Source organism: Plutella xylostella, chromosome 10 (genome assembly GCF_932276165.1).
Source record: "Plutella xylostella chromosome 10, ilPluXylo3.1, whole genome shotgun sequence".
Lineage (NCBI taxonomy): Eukaryota > Metazoa > Arthropoda > Insecta > Lepidoptera > Plutellidae > Plutella > Plutella xylostella.
Genome location: NC_063990.1, coordinates 11,177,959 through 11,199,207, shown reverse-complemented (window position 1 = coordinate 11,199,207; position 21,249 = coordinate 11,177,959). Strand labels below are relative to the sequence as shown.

The 21,249-nt window shown below is 37.7% G+C and overlaps 1 protein-coding gene across 5 annotated transcripts in view; it reads right to left on the bottom strand.

The window, feature by feature from the left end:
* Positions 1–491: 491 nt before the first annotated feature.
* The window catches only part of LOC105395397 (plasma membrane ascorbate-dependent reductase CYBRD1), a 43,176-nt gene continuing 22,418 nt past the window's right edge, over positions 492–21,249 (bottom strand). For 2 of the 5 annotated variants that reach the window (XM_038118148.2, XM_048623689.1), the window contains exons 2-5: positions 7,004–7,239; positions 6,118–6,320; positions 5,363–5,532; positions 492–3,187 (exon numbers count right to left, since the gene is read on the bottom strand). In XM_038118148.2, the coding sequence (XP_037974076.2) occupies positions 3,037–3,187; positions 5,363–5,532; positions 6,118–6,320; positions 7,004–7,239 (760 nt within the window). In that variant the 3' untranslated portion in view covers positions 492–3,036. Of the gene's footprint in view, positions 3,188–3,413; positions 4,739–5,362; positions 5,533–6,117; positions 6,321–7,003; positions 7,240–21,249 lie in introns of those variants that run through there. The other 3 variants (XM_038118147.2, XM_038118149.2, XM_038118150.2) reach the window with 3 other exon arrangements.

The following is a 21,249-nucleotide window of genomic DNA, read 5'->3' as shown; positions in this document are numbered from 1 at the left end:
AAACTGAAATCAGATTTTGGAAATTCGCGAAAAAAATATTTTTTTTCCATAGTAAAAGTCACGTGACCAACAAAGTTTCTATGGAAAATGATTTTTTTTTTACGCGAATTTTCAAATTCTGATTTCAGTTTCGGGCTTAGATATAACATGCTGCTCATGTAGGTTTCGGCTTAGTATACCTAGTATACCTGTATACAGGGTGTTGCAAAAAGGGTTTACCTACTAAGATGAAACCTAGGTATGCAGCATGGCATGATCCTACTTCATTAGTATACCCTTTTTGCAACATCCTGTATACCATATATACTTCTACGTATAATTATGCTAACATCGTGATAGGATTAGGACAGTTTAACATTTGGAAAATTAATAATTTGGAAACTAGCTAGTTTTACCTCTCATTATTTATTATTCGCCGCAATTTTGAGCTACTCCAACCTAAACACTTTGATTCCTAAACATGACGTACAGGGAAATAAATAAAACAACCATTTTATATTATTACAGTTATTTTAATGTACCATATTAATGTCATATAAATATTTAAAAATGTAAAACAGTGATAAAATCCATATCAACCAATCTCAATAACCGCAATCAACGTAATCACGCGAAATGATACTACAGTGAACTCAGGAGGCGCGGGGCGTCCCACGGGCCACGCCCTCGGCGCCCTCCCACGCCCGCAAACAAATGTCCGACAACGCAACATACTGGGACATCCCCATTATTGTACATTAATAAGCAGGTACGATATATTTTAATTAACTGGTGCCTTTAAAATGCTCATTAGTTGTTTATCATTAATTTATTAGGTGTTGTTACAAAAAATACACAGGAAAGAAAGTCTGTTAACTCACAGCTGTACATAAGGGAAATTTATAAAAAGTTTGGCCCCAATACATCAAAGGGATCCACAAAAACTGGAATATTTAAAATTTGTAAATAGTTTTTTTAAGCAAAAACGGTCAAAATCCTGCGGTAATCTAATATAAAAAGGACCTACTTATGAATGCAGTCTTCGTACGGATTGTAAATTCCCAAAAAACTTTATAAGCCCCCGCTAAATGCTTGTTTGGAATGCAATATACAAAAATGGAATATTAAAATTTATCTATAAGAAATTTTAATCAATTCACTACACAAGGAAATTATATGTACCCCTCGTAACACCTTGAGCATTATCCTATAATTATTGATAATTAATAAACATTAATGTCGCTACACGCGGATACACAGTGAGTGACTGATTACAAATATTACATACGTTACACACATTGAGGGATGCGGCTTGCGATGGGAGGACATTGCTCTTGGCCATAAGGCCACCTCGCCAAGGCACCGCATCCCTCAACACCTTATATTACTGCATACCACTTGACATTACACAGAATTTGGCAACTTGGATGAACACTTTGTAGTTGTTACATTTCAAATAAGTATTACTATTGCGTTCCTGCAGTTTGAATTACCATCCTACGTCTACATTTTGACAAAATAAACATGCTTATATTTCTGTTCGGTATATGTTTTGTTCGCTAATAATTATACATTATTATAAAACGGTTGTTGGATCTCAAGACTGTATATTTATGACTTTAATAAATAATTACAAAATGTTGAATTGTTCGCTACAAATTCATCACGATCTACAACTATCGAACACTCGCACATCACATTAATTAGAATAAAATTTATATACACGTCACTTACTACTATACTAGTATATTCTTAACTATTCTTAACAAATTAGGTACCTACTAAAAGGTGGGTTCAAAATGAAACCACCTACGTTGTGTATGGCATCTGGATAATGGTTGAAAGAATGGATAAAGTTAAATAAATTTATGAAAGATTCGTAGATTGAACATTGATATATATAGACACCTAGATGCTTTTCAGCGTAAAACGAGCGAGTATCGTAAACCGAACACTACAACCAACATAGCCTCCAATTGACTTGCATAATTCCTACAAATAATTTAATATTTCTTTTTGAAACATATTTTCAATTGTATCCTGATGTTAACCTACTCTAGATCCTATCACACTACTTCTCTACTTAATTTTGAGACTGCCATCTGATATTCAAAGATTAATACAAATCTACCTACTGAAAGGACTTTTTATAATACGCGTCACAAATTTTGCTATTAAAATTACTGTAATAGTAAATCCACAGCACAGAGGGTATAATCCCATAGTTATACCTAATTGTAAGTTATAATGTTAATTATTACAAAAAGTTTATGTCTATTGTAAATATTGTAATGAGAATATTTGTGTTACAGTGGTAAGCCCAGAGGCAACCCTACATTTTATTTTTATTGGTCACGGTATTTTGAAATGTTAACTGAAGCGGAATGGGTGGGTTGAGCTGGTCTTTTATATTATAATCATTAATCACGTATTCACGGGCAATGATTTATTACTTAATCATAACATTATGTTTATATTTTCCCGCCGTAAATTAATTTGGAATTAACAGTAAAAGGACGTGAGCAACCAACGTTTCCTTTGAAACTCATCAGTCAAATTTGGACATAATCTCGAATTTCATGAACCCAACTCGTTAAACTAACGAAATAACACACAACCGCAAGAACAATAATAATGACGCCAACCTTTATAGAATTTTATAACCTAAAGTTAACAATTTCAACTAAACTATGATAAATTTCGTACGGTGTAAGTAATAACTGAGGATTACAATATTCGTTAGCCGACACGGTAACGGCGTTCACAATAATTATGACACTGAATTTGTTATGTAAGAATTTGAACACACAAGTCGCTTGAACTAATGCTATAAATTGGTAAGCGCGCGGAAGTTGGAAGAGCGCACCGGATGTAGAAAAATCAAGATGGCGGCGATGACAGCGACTTGTAAACAAACCGTCAGATGTTACGTGTTGCGTAGGAGAACCTGCGTAGCTTGGATAAATCTTAAATCTTTGCAAAACTTTCAACCCAACTGAAGACCATCTAATCCAAGCTACACACTTTCCTCACATTCTAAGCCATCAGCTGTCTCGCTTAGCTCGGGTGCTGAGCGGCGACGGTGCGGGTGCGGTGGCCGCCGGTGCCGCGTACTGTGTAGAGCACCACGATGGCCACGCCCACGATGCTCACCCCGATGGCGTTCATCACGATGGACTCCTCCGACATGGACGCGTAGGTCTCGTTCCTGCACCGCATGCCCCAAGGTTAGTTAGCATAGGTACGTATAGATATAAAAGGGATGGTTTAGGGCTATTACGCACTGGCGACTCAGTCCCTCGGTGACCGAAACATAGGCGACAAGTTGCCCGGGCATCCAGCGATCAAGCGCGTAACACCTTGTTTAAAGCAATGAAAGTCACAGTCGCTGGCGATCGGTCAACAGCGACTTAATCGACAGTGCGTACAGGCCCTTAAGGTTAGTTTGGGGGGTGGGGGTTTTTACAAGGTCTTTTACAATCCTGGATCTGGAACGTCTAATTTACCATGAGAATTTGGATTGTTTCTAGGTAAAGATGAAGAGAATCCGGACCCATTTTACTGTTAGAGAAGTCAGGTTTCTTTTTCTCAGAGTGTACGTTAGGTAAACAGGATTGCGCAAGACCTACTGATGGGCCAGCTTTCAGATTTCTTTAGGGAATAATTCTATATCGGGTCATAATATTGATAAATACTTACTAGGACTACAAATATAAAAATTTATCATAGTTTCGAAAGTAATTAAATTAATACTTATTAGGTTAGTAATAGCTAAGTATTTAAATGTTGATAAAATAAAGCTAGGTATGTTAATATATTTTATAAATCTACATAGTGCAAATAAATTTTTCAGGCATGCATATAATAAAAAGAAGTACTTACCTGGCTCGTTACATAATAGTGCGTGCGTGATAAATAAAGATATAAATGTGAAATGAATAAGTGGACGAAAATAAAAAGCGACAGTCAAAGCAGACAACATAAATCCATTAGCTTATCCTTGAGATTCGGCATAATAATATGTATTAATATTTTAATTTCGGTAGTAATTTTCAGATCTGATACAGACCAAAACTGCAAATTATTTATATGAATAACAAATAGGTATCTGGATTGTTTAATTAACCAGCAATAACAATTATTATATTACTTGGTGGAGAACAATAGTAGTTTACTTAATAAAATTTCCTTATATCTTCAGTCGCATTCTTAACTCTATTTACATACTTAATAATACATAACAAAATGAAACTTAAATAACTTTATATGATATGAAACCTAAACTTACTTAATTATATTTTGTCATAAAGTAAAAAATACAGATGCATAATTTGCAAAATGCTCGAATTTGTACGAACTCTAATTTGTTTCTTCACAAATATAATCATAATATTTCATTATCAACGAGAGCAGCGCAGCGATTGCTTTACCATACTATACTTTAAATAATACTTTCTAGTAACACCTTTGAAATAAGGCTAAACAAACTATCAATAAATTTAGACAGACTGAAACCGCTGCAATCTAATACAGCATCGCCGCGCCGCTCGCCGCAAACGCTTGCAGGTCCAAATCTCTTACATAACACTCGCACATCTACAAGTCTACGGACGCCCTTATATGCGCGTCCCTGGTCTCCGGAGCACGGAACTTGTCCCGAGACAGGATGTACATCACCACGCCCAGGATCGCCACCATCGCCACGCCGATGGCGTTGATGATAACCCCCTCGTCCGGTAATCCGGAGTACCTCTCGGCGCTGCAACACACGCACATTCAAGCAAACAAACAAACAAGCAGTGCGACAGGAAACAGAAAGTTAAGGCCCAATTACCACGATGCTATTTTCTTGTCTGCAAGAGCAGGCGTTGAGTGCAATAAAATAAATGCCCGTTTAGACGATACCATTTTGCTAATAAGACCGTCTACTCGTATGATACTTTAGATTAATTGCATGCAAGGCAAGGAACTTGCATCGTGTAATTCGGCTTTACGGACTGCGTTTGAGTTACGCTGTTGAAACTACAACAACACGAGTTGTTTTGAGTAAATATGCCGCGTTGAATTTGCAACTAATGCCAGCCGAGTTGCCTCGGGGGGAAATTTATAATTGGTGTGCCAGTTTCGCAACGCAACAATTTCTGCTCGCAACTCAAACTCAATCCGAACTTTGACGTGGCATGAGAGAGAAAAAAAAATGTGTAGCTAATAAACAAACACATGCCCGATGCAACGGTGAAACTACTAGTTTACTAAGTGCAGTGGAGTTCTCGCTAAATGAAAATTTATCAACCAATCCTCAATCCGTAGCGAGGCGGACAAACTCCGCACCGCCTTTCCACTACCGAGCACCCCACTGCACCTAACCCAAGCATCAACATACCCGATAGTGAACAGGGCCTTCTCAGTGAGTCCGGTGACGCAGGCGGCGACCCCGAGCACGAAGGTCAACACTCCGAAGGCTGCGTGCACCGGCACCAGCGACGCGCGGAACCCGGCCGTGCCCTTACTGCAGATCAGCAGCAGAAGGAAGCTGAAGAAGCCGACGGCGTACTGGAATGGAGGAAGGTGATTGGTCAGTTTTGGGTGAGGTTTTGTGTTGCTACTGGAATGGAGGAAGGTGATTGGTCAGTTTTAGGTGAGGTTTTGTGTTGCTACTGTTGGTAAAGCTAACTGGTGAGCACAACAGAGATGAGGAAACATGACAATGACAGGCATTTCGTTAACATAAGCAGATTAACCTACCTACCTAGCAATAACATAGTATGATGAACATATAGCCGGTATTAAGCGTGTGTGTGTATAATGATCATGAATCGTGAAGCATCAGATTATCCCTGCCATTCAATGCCATCCACTCGTGTCCATCACATCATTAATCAAATAAGTTTTATGTAACCTATCTATATTGATGTATGAAAGTTTGCTTGATTATCCTTCTCTCATATAAACTTAGATTTATTGCATCTTGGAGAGTGACTAAAGTGTTTCTCTGTGTCTTCAATATCGTTGCAGAGTACGTATCTTACCTCCTTGAATGCTAATAAAATTTTGTCAGAAGCATTTCGGCCGGAATTAAATCATCCCGTGTCAAAATGGAAGCGCACAAACAAAGGAACAAGGGATGCAGAATCTCACCTGTAACCCAAACAGTCCCATAGCAGTGAGTCCGATCCAGCTGTGCAGCGAGTAGAAGTTGTTGATCCCCTTCTTGTTGTGGAAGTCGAGCACGGCGAGGAATCCGATGACGATGCAGGGCATGGCCAGCGCGTGGAAGATGGCGTGCAGCAGCTTCACGTAGATACGCCGGAGGCAGCGGCAGATACGGTAGAGGAGGACCGCTGGAAGTGGACGGGTGAGGAGTTAGAAACGAGGAGTCAATAAATGTTGATTTGATTTGCTTTGATTGGATTGAAGAAATGGAAGAAGGGTAGGTGATGAGTGGTGCTTTATTTAGATTGGACAAAGATTTATGTAAGAATAACCTAAGTTATGTGTTCGAAAAGTTACAAGACTCAGCGCTATGTTATTATAGTGACGTAGGTTCACCATTTATCTAGACCATCATGTCATTACCGCAGTATATGATACAGCACTGGATGTGTTATTTATGGCTGATGATGGGGAGTTGTGCAATAACAATAACACAGGTAGGTACGATAGCTATAGGTACAACACCCTAGGTTTTTCTGATAAATATAATAATCTTCCTATACTTTAACTACTTAGTAACGATCTTAAAATGATGCACTTTTCTAGTGCCAGTAGATGCTATAAAAATACTGTCACGTGCTATTTTACGAGATACCCTGCTGTCTTGAATACTAAACTAATATGTTATGGTACTGTGTTTTCTATGTCTTACCGTAAGAATACCACCTTGAAGGTTGTTGTTATTTTAAATAAGGTTTTATATGGCGCATAGCATACTGGTACATAGGCATAATATACTCCTCTAAAAATGATATATCTAGGTAATTAGGTATGTAACCCACCACTGAAATAAAAACAAAGATCCACTTACAAAACCCGCTAAACGTCACGAAACCAGCGACCATCAGCGCGGGGTGCAGATTAAACTGCTTCTCCGGTATATCATCGGCCCAGCCGAAGCCCTCGCGGTAGTACAGTATCCAGAACACGGTCAGCCCCGACACCCCCAGCAGCAGGACCGTGGCCAGCGTGATGACCAGCGCGTACTCGCACCACTCGCACGCGCCGCGTTCGTTGTCCTCCGAGTCGTAGGACCGCGTGCGCTGCCTGTAAAAGAGGAGGAGGTTGGTCAGTTGTGTTGGTCAAGGCATTGAGTATGAGTACACCCGATTCTGTGTTGTTCTTGACAAGGGGTCTTCTTCTTGCATGTGGACGAAAAGCTATGTGACAAAGTTGTTAACACTGAGGTGCAGAAAGGAACATTAAGCTAATGTCGATCATAAATGTATTACTGCCTTGCGTTGACAGTATATGGACAGTAAGAGACAGATCAATAGATTTATATCCGAAATTAGCGGTTTCTGCAATTTGGCATTAATAAAACACATTCCTAGAATTGTGCAACTGATCCTGGATCCTGTTGTGGGGTGACTATTCATGATTCATGAGTGTATGGTAAGAGAGAACATAGGCAGCCAGGACAGATTTATAGATATTCAATTGGGGAATATACAAAACCAAGAAAATTGCTCTTGACGGTGAAATTAACTAAAATACCGTCGTACAACGTTACCTTGCCTAATACATAGTAAGTATACAAAGGACAACGCCAAAGTAGACCTTCAATATTATTTTAACTTCGGTCGCTAACGTTTACCTAATCACGTGCTTACATTACGTTTTCTCGTATGTAAAATGCTATAATGTAGGTGAGATACGCCGAAAATGGCGAGAGCCTGATAAGGGGGACCGTTTAGGGTGGCGATAAGTTTCAGGTTATACCTATTTGTTGTAATAACATAGTTACTCTAATCAAACACGCATATTTGCGTCATATCTAAACATGCCGACAGCCACTTATGTAGTGTATCAGGTGCTAATATATTTATTTACAACCTTTACCTACGTCTTTACTAAAGTTACATACTATACGAAATCTTTATGTGTCTCATACTCACAAACTTTAATTAAACAATGGTATTTCCACATCCTCCCCTTTATCCCGAGGGTCTTTGTGGGGTAAAACCGCAGAAACAGTGATACACGGGATCTGCCATCTCCCTACATGTGTTAGCTCAGTGCGACCACATCCAGTGTCAAATGACAAGTAAGTAATGAGATGATCAGGGGGGTCCCTCTATATGACGAAAAACTAAGTTTCAGAGCGCTGCTGCCCGAACCACGACTCTATCTCGTTGTATTAAACGTGCCGATAGCACGACAGCTCTCGTTCGTTCGTTTTCGTCAGTATAGAGTAACCCTCTTGGGCAGTGCCGGATGCGAGGGTGGCCATGTATGTATGTTGTGCGGCTAAGTCGGTAAAATAACAAAGGTTCTTTTCAAAAGCAACTCGATACACCTTTGATTAGGCCTATTTTATTAGTATTCATAACTTGTAGATAGCACGTAGGTAGTTCTATGGTCGAGTTACGTTTGATACCTAAGTAGGTATTATTGTCTTTTTAAGAGTGCGGCAGAGATAAAAGCTAATTAGATAAGATATGGCCTTTGTTCCCATCGAGTCACACATCAAACCTGTCACACTGTATACAGTTGGGAATTCTTCATGAAAAGTGTGCCATCTAGTCACAGTGTTACTCGATGGGAGTGTTACTCGTTGGGAATGCTTTATTTCTGAATTCCAAACCAGCCTCTGTAACTGGATGGGAAAATGAACTAGAAAATTCCCAACTGTCCTCCCGTTTGGTGAGATTTGTTCAGTGATGATGAATTTTGATGATGCCTAACGTGATAGGTACTGTGACTTATATTAGTATTTATTGTTACGTAATTTTTTATTTCGTTTCTTGAAAAAGTATGAAAATAGAAATAATTATTCCGAACAATCAAATAAGTTTTATTAAACTAGTTAACAATAAAATTATAAAATCAAAACCGAATTATAAAATCAAAACTTTCTTTTCTTTTTCACATTTCTATGAATGATTGATACTGGGTGGGTAGTACAGCAGTAGCCATAAAATAATAGAGAAAATGAAAACTTTCATTTCCCAAATTTTGCGTGGAGGTGACATTATGGCAGTTTGATATTATCGACTCATATCTGCTCTGCTCCACCATGAAGAAATAATTAGGTACTTCCATGGTACTTCCGAAGTACCTCAGATTAATGATGATCCTGGCGCTTACACCGCGGGCGCGCCTCGGACATAGACGGAACATGCAGATGATCTTAAAATAATGGCAAAAAAATTGGGGACCAACACCGATTCGGAAAACTTAAACTAGTTACATAACACTTAATATTACTATTTTGCATAACAGCCATGTAGTAGTTATAAGTTATCGCATATGGTGGAATACAGATCCATTGGACTCTTGTATTGGCTCAAAAGACTTGAGTTTTCACTATCGCCATCTACCTTAATCTCTTATTCCCTCCATCCAAAGGTTGTCTGGCAGAGATCGCTTTTAGTGATAAGACCGCCTTTAGTACCCTAATTAAGTTCATCATCATTAGCCTATAGCAGTCCACTGCTGGACGTAGGCCTCTCCCAAAGCACGCCACTAGATGCGATATTTAGCTTTCCGCATCCAAATTAAGTTACAACTTGTGTATTTTATTAATCTTTTTGGGTGTACAAATTAAGTGTATTCTATTCTATTCTATAATCGGTTTTGTCTATGGTGGAAAATCCCAACAAGTTACTGTGACTTGTTGGGAATTTTCATTTTTATAATCCCAACTAGTTACAGTGTTACAGTTGTATGTGACACGTTGGGAATGAAGGAAAAGGGTGTTTCAACGAGTAACAGAGTGTGGACTGATGGGAATTTTGAACATAAAATTCCCAACGAGTAACAGTGTGACTGGTTGAGGTGTGACTGGCTGGGAACAAAGGAGATATGGAGTTGTCTAAACTTAATTAAGTATTCATAGCCCTACCGACATCGACATGCTGCAATTAGCATTGCATATTTTAATAACATTTAGAAGTAGAAGGACGCTTAATGCATGTCTTGCATGATTAATTGCAACGGGATTAATATTTTCAGTTATTTCAAGATGTGATTTCCTTCCATTCATAATTCGTTAATTGATATTGATTGCGCCATGACAAAAACCAAATTGTCTGCTTTGCATTTTTTCATTCTAGCGGGATTACGGTCATTTGAAGGATTATTTCAAAACACCAATTTACGGTGGGAGCTAGTCAAATCTTGCCTGACCGAGAGACCGTTCAATGCCACGTCAGTCATTCTCAGCAGTCATTTGCCAGCCATGTTGCAAGGAACCCAGGAACTGAAGTGTAAGTTATTTTAAATGAGTATTTACGGTCGGTTGTCGTGTGTTCTGAACAGTTATTAGCGGAAAGGTCATGTAGTGGACGTGTTGAGGGGCTAACTACTAAGATAAATCTGCACCGTTTTACTTTGAATGTTTGAAATACCTAACCTAACCTAACCTAACCTAACTTACTACCAGATACAGTAACATGCAAATTTGACAACATTTATTCGTACTTACGGCAATCTTTAACTACATTATACTTAATTAATTACCATCAGTAATCCAAATCAATTGAAATTTTGTAAGTAAACCAGATTTGCATGAAAACTCTGGCTTTTAGGCAATTAATATGATTTCTTATACCTAGGTACCTACTGGATAAGGTAAATGCCATCTTTAAGAAATGCGTGGAACAGTTACCGCGAAAGTAAAGGTAAAACGGAATGCTTTCACCAATAAAGAGATAACAACGAGCACACTACCGATTAAATGTTTCATAACAATCGCAGATCTCAGGAAAACAGAATGAGACAATGGCGGCAATGTGGGCCAATAGCAGCCGGAGAAAGCCCATACCTTGCGCCGGCGCAGGGGGGTCACTCTATATGTACTTCCCAAGTAGCAAAAATATGTGCAATAAAGGTAACGGCCACGTTGCTGTTTTGCTAATATGTGCTGTAAAAGTCCCGTAATTAGTCGAATAATGGTCACGGCAGCGCTGTCTCGACGCGAAAAGGGCACAAATTATACAGCAATTCAGTGCTATGAAAGTCGAGTGATTGTAACCAAGAAGCTTATATAGTAGGTTAAAAGTCGAGTAAAAGTAAACTGTACCCAATTTAGGGTTGTCATAGCAATTTTGTTGCAGCTTCTACACTAAGGGTGCAGTAACAGCGATGTGGTGCTCATTAATCGACTAATAAGTAGAATAATAGCTGTCGAGTTGCTACAACTCTTCATTTTTGTGGGATAAATGCAACAAAATTACTTTTTCCCCACTATTTAGCTGAATTTTAGTCACACTGTTGCAGAAAAATATATGGAAGAAAATCTGTGGATTATTGTGACTGATCTATCGTAATGACTGATTACAAAAGCATAAAGATAAGTAAGTCTCCATTAATAACTAAATGAGTTATTACTAGTGCAATTTCTATTGTTGCATTTTACACATTCGTATATGAAAAATCTTAGGCGCATTTAACTTTATCGATAAAGTAATAGGAATTCTTTAACATATGTTTAAGGGCTACGTTAAATCTTTCTTAAAAAATAGTAAATATGGTCAAAATTAATTAAATAAATTATAAAAATAAAATAATAGCCATGTTTGTTCGTATATCGCTATTACAGCACTATTAATCGATTTTTGATGCAATAATAGTTACAATATTGCACTTATAGCAAAACAAGCAGTCATCATTAAATAAATTTAGGGTTCCTCAATGCAAAATCCTTAGCTTGACTAACCCGAGTTGGGGTGAATGTCATTTGATGTATTTTATTAAATGTAATTAATTAACGATTGGTTCATATTTGCTTCATTTCATACTCAATGATAAATTAGCAACTATATAATTATAAAAAAAAACTTCATTTTCTTCACACGATGAAAAATTTATTACATTGATTTTCAGAATAGAATATAGCAAACATTTAAAAGTGATTGATATACAACTTGAATAAAGCAGAAAAGATACTAATCACGCTTTTTTTCCAGAATGGTTTTCAAGATTGTGCAGACAATTGAGAAGGGAGGATATGTTTTATGGACCGAGACACCAGGCCCACGATTTCTTCAGTTGTTTTCTGTGGAACAACGGAACCACTTGACGTTTCGGCCATCGCACTTGACGAATTTTGAGACAAATACTTTGTTTGAACCTTAGTTTGAATTTTTCCGTATCTTTGTTTTAATTTTCTTTTTTAATTTTCATGACTTGTAATCCATTTTATCACGTAATAAAAAAATGAATGTGCAATGGAATTATTTATTTGCTTGTCACATTAAAATACTATAAACTGTATAAACGTAACCAAAATGCTGTTACTGAATTATTTATCGAATTAATGTGCCATAAGAGCATTTCAAATAGTATGTGAGCTATTACAGTTATTTGAAAGCTTTTATTCGAAATGTCGATTAATGAAGCTATAAGAGTTACAATGATGCAGTATAGTAAAATAAAATCTTTTATTCAGCAAATTAGATCCAAATAATACAATGATGAGTAATAGTTCTATAATAGCAACCTGAACAATCAATAAGCGAATTAATAACTCTTAAAGCTCGCTTTCAGCACTAATGTGTGCGTTAAATAAAATAAAGCAGCTTTTATAGAAATGTCGAATAAACGGGCTATATAGGTCGAATATAGGTCGAGTAGATGTGTATTCGACATTGTTACAGCGCAAATTAGATAAAAATGCTTATTAATAGCTGTACCACTTTTATGGCACAATCTAGTAAAATTTCAGCCATTAATCAATACTTATTCGATTTTAAGTGCTATAAATGGGCCCTTATTCGACCATTTTGCTTGTTGGGTTATAACGAAAAACTAAATTTCTTAGCGCTGCCGCGATATCCACGACTCTATCTCGTTGTATAAAACGTGCCGATTGCACGACAGCTCTCGTTCATTCGTTTCTCGTCAGTATAGAATAACCCTCCAGCCCGCAACACGTCGACGTTGACGAGCTTTCGTGAATAAATAATCACTCGATATGGCCTTAAAAGCGTTTGCCACTGGCCGAGAATTCGTAAGGAAAAAGTGCGTACAAATATGTCAATGCGACATACCGCATGGAGGCACTCCGGCTACTTCGCTGAATTGAAAAGACCTTATTGAGTTATCAATGCATTGCATTTGCATTAAACATTTACGAGTAGTAAATGTTTAATGCATGTTTACCTATTAGTTTAAAACCTAACCTAATAGAGCTAAACATCTGTGGTTACAGCGAAACCGCTTGGGAGAGATTGACCTAATCAAGATCGACAGCGCAGCCAGTATCCAGATCCAGTGCATCTACATCGCAGCTAGTATCCAGTGCATCGACAGTGCATGCCTCTGGGCAGGTATGTTACGGTTATTTGCGAATTCCAGCCAAATTGGCGAGCATAGCGGCGACCATCGTCATACCGTGATAGGTCATAATGTCACAGTTGCACAGAAAGCCAGACAATGCGGTAGCCTATAATTTTTCTCAAATATCATCCCTATTCCAACGATAAGAAGGCTTAAAAATAAGTTGTAGGATCATATTGATTTGATTTTGTTTCGTAACCTGACCTCAGGCCTTAGGGCTGCACCTGGTGAGAGATCGCGATGGTAATCGCATGGCAAGTAGGAGGAAATTACAGGTGTTATACAATGCCGCATTCGCGATGCTTAGATAAAATCAACTACCTTATCTGTGACGCCAGAGGGGGGTAATCTACGAAAAGCTTACTAAATAGTTCCTTAATTTATAGCCTACTCATTATGAATCAGCATTTAAGAGATATCTTTATGTTGGTAGTAGGTGCTCAGTAACTTAGTTGCCTAGGTTATATTTCGAGTAGTCTACTCTCCCTTTTTCCATTCATAATTCTAAGTAATCACACACACACACACACACACACACACACACACAAATTTGCTCTAAAAAGTAATTAAGCTTTCAATATGTGAAAAGATACGAGTTTATCACGAATGGAATAGCGGATAATTAGTGCAAATAAAAGAGAAATAACCGTAGAAAGTCAAGTAAAAAGGGCCCAATTATTCGAAACAGGTCCGATGATCTAGCGAGACCACTTGAACGACATGCGCATACGCCGCCGCGTGTTTTGAAACTATACAAGGCCAGAACGCAGAGGTTGGTACTGCTCGCGTATATTTTCAAATTAAAATGGTGCCATTATTTACTTGAAAGTATACAAGGCCATTACGCACTAATCGCGTATATTTTCAAGTAAGTTAAGCCAAAATTATGGCTTGAAAATATACTGTAGCAGTTACCACTGCGTACTAATCGTGTATACTTTCAAGTGCCAAGCGGCAATGCGAGCACTTGAAACTATACATGATTAGTTACCAGGTAGCCCTTTTGAATTGTTGCTCTCTCTTTCTTTCATGCGAAATAGTAATTAGTATATTGCTTTCTAAACATTGCATCATTATTCCGCACTTGGCATTGTTTTTTTAACGCGTTTTTTGTTTACATCGTACAGTTAAAAAGTAAATTGATTTAAATTAAACTGTAGAACTGTAAATATTAAAAGAGAAGAGGGTGTAGAACAATTCATAAAAGACAATTACAGTGAATTCAAAACTTGATAAAAATAGGTTTGTAATAGGATAATACCTACTACAATCACGAGCAATAAATAAGTCCAAGTAGCAAAAAGTCAACACCAAATTACCCCAATTTTTTTAAACATTTAATTTAGAATTTGATCAAAATGTACGTTTTTACAATACAATACAATACACATATATAAGATAAAAGTAAGTAACTTGCAAGTATGATTGCTATAAATATCAATTTATCAATCAAATTAGAGCTTGTTCATCTTTATTTATTAACATTCTATAAGTATCAAAGGCAGATAAAGTAAATTGTAGTCATGTACATTTACCGAAATAGTTAAGCAAATCAGAATCAGCATGTAGGTACAAATTATATGCGACAAGTACGCGAATAAAGCAATGTGCGTAATAGCAATGTATATTTTCAAGAACGATTCAGTAATTCCCAACTTGAAAGTATACGCGATTAGTACGCACAAATCGTGTATATTTTCAAGTCAAATAATATTTTTTTTCACTTGAAACTATACAGTGCTAGTACACTATGGGTGCGTTCTGGCCTTGTATAGTTTCAAAACACGCTACGCCGCCGCGGAGTAGAAAATGTAGCAGCAAAGGGAAGGTCATCGACCCCGCGGCCGTGGTCCCCCTGCCCTACATGGGGCCATGGGAGAATAACTGGAAATAATATCAAAAATACTGACCGTTTTATAACACCGTGAAGCGTGACGCGGCTGTATTTGTAAAATAATGTTACCTACCTGTTACTATTGGTAGTGTGTGCCTATACGTTGTACGGCTAGCATAAACCACAGCATTACAAATTTGGCAATAAAATCTAAAGCAGTGGAATGTTTTACAAGATAAGTCTCCGACAAACCGCTGTCTTACGAAGGCAGACATCTGTAGGATTTTGTAACAACATTCCAAAGAGCCGTTAATTTAAAGCACGCTCATCGAGAACTTCGAATGCAAGACTTATGTTTTACACACAACTGCAGCGAATCAACTATATGACCAGACGTTTAGGCCTTTAATTGCTTGTTAATGCAGATTGAAAGGGGTTTCGGCACATAACAAAAGCGTAATTAGTGCAGTGTTGTTCAATTTGTTAGATAACTTTGAAGTGAAAGGGCTTAACTGCTTCAAATTATAATATAACACCACGTGCGGTTGTGTTATTATAAAAACAAATAAAGTTATGCTCATTCGAAATTACTCGAGTTATCTCAATTGCGGTAAGTAATTCGTTTAAAAGCTTTCACTTGCATACTTAATTATGTGCACTCCAAATACTCGTTAAGTCCAAGTAGGTATAATTTGGCAAAACATAACGTATACCTACGTATAGGATGGTATAGGTATCCTCAAAATTAAGTTAGAATTCTAGCAGTCCATCGCGGAAAATAGTTCTGCATTCGTTGGATTCCCCAGCGCTGGGTACATAGAGGAACGTCTGTCCTAGATACACATTCCTACAATGGCAGGGGGTCTCTCTTTATAACGAAAAACTCTCTATAAGTTTCAGAGCGCTGCTGCGCGATCCACGACGTACAGTCAACTGCATAAGTAGCTATACACTTTTGTAGCTTGTCAATCTGAAACCGCCTATCAATTCATTGAAACATTGACGGTTCGTCAGGTTGACAAGGTACATAAGTGTATGGCTACTTATACAGCTGACCGTACATATGTCATCGTCAACGTGCCGCTTGCACGACAGCTCTCGTTCGTTAGTTTCTCGTCAGTATAGAGTAACCCCCAGCATCCCGCACACCCACACACGCACACAGAATGAAGTTACAAAAGTTACCTTTGTCAGTAGAATGTAGGTCGCGTCGCGTGTGCATAGCGATGTTTGGCGTGGCAGTTCTTTGATGTTGGAATTTTTCCTGGCTAGCTTTCTTACTGAATGCTGACCGCAACTTTGCTGGGTAACTTTCGAGGGAAGTTAGGCGAAATGGAATATTACAAGGATTGGTGCAACTAAGTGTTGACAAAGGGCGATTCGCTATTAAATAACCACCTTAAAAGACCTCGAAGTCTTGAGATTTAAATAGAAAAGTAGAGAAGCAAAAGGCCATGTAAGGTAAAGTACCATGTACTTAGGTGCATATTTTATTAGTAAGCAAATATGTCTCCATTCAAAGCCGAAGAAAGCTGTCAACTGGATGTGGACATTAGCACCTCAAACGAGTCTAGAAAGTAGCGACAGAACTATCGCACACTGTATGGTCACTTAGATGTGCAGTTTTCATGGCATATTACCTAAATAGCGGTCATTTTGTCGCCGCCTAAAGTCATCCCAAAGCAAATTGCTGCAGCCAAATTCTCTTCAAATTACCATAAAATGAATATTACGTAAAATTCGCCACCGCTGACCAAATTTTAACCAGCTGGGCCTACATAGCGATTGTTTTAATGAGGAAATGCTCTACAAAAACTTGGCAGCAATTATTTATTACGAAACGTGGGGAGCCGTCTGTCGCGTGATTGTACAGCTCATGGGGCCACTGTTCTGGTGTAGTTTAATCTTCAGGTTCTGTGGTCCAAGATCAGAATCGCAAGCGGTGTTTAGTCTGGTTTTAAAGTGTGAAAATCTCACCAAAGTTTGCTTAGTTTACCCGTTTACGCTAGTACTTTGTATAAGTCAACTTCTGAAGTTATAAATTATTTATTTTACATACTTCAGCTCTTTATATAATAAATTACTTACTTACAAAACACACGACGAAACACATTACCACATACACATTAAAAATCTTCGGAATCCAGTTTTCATTCTTATCAGTAACAACGGTAACTTACATAATGTAAATAGGAAGTACTATATATGCAAACCTTAATATAATCATAATAAATTCACGATATATCTTGTGCCAGCTGTGCAATCTCGCCACGAATGCGAGCCGTCATTTACGCAGCCATTCTGAGATGAACATCTCCATTACACAATGCACAGACGACCAACAATGCGATGTAAACTCTTCAAACATTGCCTTTTATGATCATTATTATTCAACTTCTGTATAAAACATTGTTTAAAAGTTCAGATGGAAATACTCGTAAAGATATGATGCGGCAGCTTGGTAAATACTTTGAAATGGAATCAGAGGAAAATTTATCATCGTCAATAACTCTGATGATATATTATATTTTTCATCAAGTACGTACATTTGTTAAGCTACTCTATCATAACTTAAGTTATTGGCTTTAGCTTTAACCAAGATCAAAGCTATTGTTCTCCACTCCACCCTTTAAATCTAAGGTCAAAGTTACTATAGCTAAAACATCCAAACAGTAACTTTTAGGATAAGTTTCATTCTTATTACCCGGGATATAAGAGTTAAATTTCACTGCAAGTTGGACGTTAAATGTGCCATCCATAGTACTAGAATGGAACTTTAGTCACGCCCTTTTCAAAGAAGCCACGACATTGCATGCGCGGCGCGGTTTAGTGAACGAAGACTATACTGCTAGATAGATAGATAATTCTTGGTTGCACACAAACACAGAAATTACAATAGAATAAGCACAACATTACAAATGGTGGCCTTATTACTATGAGTAATTTCTTCCAGACTACCTCGGAGGAGAGAAATTTTACAAAAGAAAATGGGAAAGTGCAAAAAAATACAAACATAACTTAATACAAGGAAAAAAAATATATAAAAAATACTAGATACTGTCTCTCGGGTAAAAAACATAAACAAAAAACAAAAGTCAGTAATGTCTATAAAACTTTATAGATATACTGACCATTTACCTGTATCACTTTAAACAAACACGCCTAAACATGATAGCTTTCTGACACAATTTTTTACTCGACAGAAACCTAACTTATGTAGTTGGATTCATAATTAACTATGTTGATTAAAGATAGGTATAGCACATTTGCTTACTGCTTGTACCCACCCAAACATACACCTACAGTCAATTAACTAAGCTTCTGTAGGGAATCCAGTAACAATGTCGAAACATCTGCCCACTCCTCTTTAAGTGAATACCTAAAGCCCGATTGAAACACTGTTTAGTGTGAGTGATTAGAAGACGTTCGTTCCTACATTATGGGGCTATAGATTCACAAGTTACACGTGAGACACCGTATTATACCTGAAACATGAGAGAACCTACTTATTATACTGAGGGTTGATGAGTTGACGGGTCGGTTCTTGAATTATTATATTACTAACTACTAACTTATATTACTACTAAGTTTTCGTGTTTCGTACCGCTTTAGAATTTAGATCATAGTATACTTATTGACATTGAGCGAAACTATTTCAATGCCAGTCTTTGTATCAAGCGAGCAAGCTTAGGTGTGAAGGAGGCTGTACAGTGTACACGTACAGTTGTACAAAAGCCTACTTATAAATATCATTACTATATCAATAGCATGAACGTTTAAACAGCTCTCCTAAAAAGATTTCTCAATTTAAAATTGCTGATTTTCCACGAGGATAGCGATGACGCTTTCATGCCCATGATGATAAGCAACTTAATCGTATAAAACAAAAAAGTACTCATCCCACAACAACAAACTTAATAAAACTGTACAGAAGACACACAAACATCTATGGATGTGCCTAATTCGTTTTTATTGGCCGTGGGAACATACTATAAAGCGGCGTCCACTATAGAGCTCCATAACTAACGTGCTACATTGAAAGTAGGCAGCACTTTCCCCAGTGCGGACGGCGTTGTGAGATGACCGAGTAGTACATGCTCGGGTCAAGCTGATTGGTTAATGACTTAATAGGTCCTTTCCGGCCGACTGTTGTTGAGAAACAGCTCGAGATACTCCGGGTGCATCCTCGTCAGTGATTGGGTGGATCGTGAAGAGTCAGACTTCTGCCTAAAGATCATCATATGGAAAAAACAAGAACAGTTTAAGTGCTCTCTACAAGAATAAGAGCTTACGTGTTGCCCTAATGTTCAGTTAGATCAGTTATAGTTCTTGAGAGGGATCAAAACTCCTGTATCTTTGATAATATTATACCCGCACAACTGTTAACAATACATATCCGTTTAGTGATGGATTATCTCTTGATAATACTTAATAAAGTTTCGGATACAATGGGGTAGCTGATTGTTAGCCTCATCGCTTACACTAAGTGATTGATCACTAAGACCGTACGAAAAAAAGCTGTGTGAATCAATTGTTCTTCGCTACGTCTAGTAATTATTTTCTTATCGACATTTATGCGATAATTGCCGCCGATAGCCGTCGAATATTCAATAACCGTTCGGTAATGCCCAAAAGTGGCCCACTGACCGCGGCTAACGGCACCTCGACTTGTGCGCGTGCGCAGTGCGCAGCTCCCATAGGCGCATAGACACGACGTCTATCAAACATTTTGAAAAAAAATCGTGACTGGGTTCGACGAATTTCTTGTAAGATCTTTGGGCATAGCTAGAGATAGAGATAGATGTCGAGAGACTTTTTTATAAGTAATAGATGCCTGAGCTAAATTTAATTTATCACTGCTAGGTATCGATAAAATTGGTATTTTTTTGTTGGGTAAAAAACAAAAAAGCGGTATTCAGGCTCGTGTGAGCAACAATAGCAATACACTTTTGTTTCCGTCAGGGATAAAAAGCTGTCATGAGTGTTGAATCTTAGGGTGGGTTGCACCATTTAAATTTAACTATTACAAACGTCAAATCCCTTGACGAGAGAGAACAATCTTCAAGAGATTTGACGTTTGTTATAGTTAAAGTTAAATGGTGCAACCCACCCTTAGGGTCGTAAACTGTACGATTTACAGTTTTACTACAGCTTATTTAAAAAGCTTCTCCACACCAACTTTGTTTTACGAGCACTAAAGCACGGGAGAAGCGCTATATATGTGACTTGATTCCTTAATTATAGAATAGAATAGAGTAGAATACTACTTAATTATCTACTAGATGAAGTATTATTTAATAAAGAGGTTATGCTGGCTGAACGGGTTCATGGTTTTAGTAACATATCCTGCCTGTTGCTGCTGTCAGATACATACTCGTAAATATAATATACTTACATAATAATATAGGTTAGGGAATTATAAGTACTTACTTATAATAGTAAAATTCTCGAATTATCTCTTCTTTATTGACCTGACTTTATGAAGTTAACTCTCTCTAAGTAGTAAGCAGTCCCTAAATATGGCTCTGTGTAGACATATTTATATTGTAATGCGACGCTGTGATAGGAATAATGAATACACAAAATCTGTTTGAAAACATTGTCCCTGCTGGGAAGTCAGAGTATTTTTCAATAACGAAACAGCTTGTTGCTATAACTGTTACCTTAAAGAGGCTACGCACGTCTCGTGTATTTAAATCTATACAAAAGTGTGTGCCGGTATTGCGCTGATACAATATGCGTTCCGTTTGAACCTGGGTTGAACACGTGCCAAAGTAGGCCTTTTGGGCTTTCTTTTTAACCTTAGAGAGCTTTAACACAGAACAGTATTCAAGTAAGAAAACGCAGTATTTTTTTAGAAATACAGCCTGTTTTACAAGGTCTGGATAAAATTTACATGCAACTACATAGATTGTTATCCCATAGATAACCTTTATCTA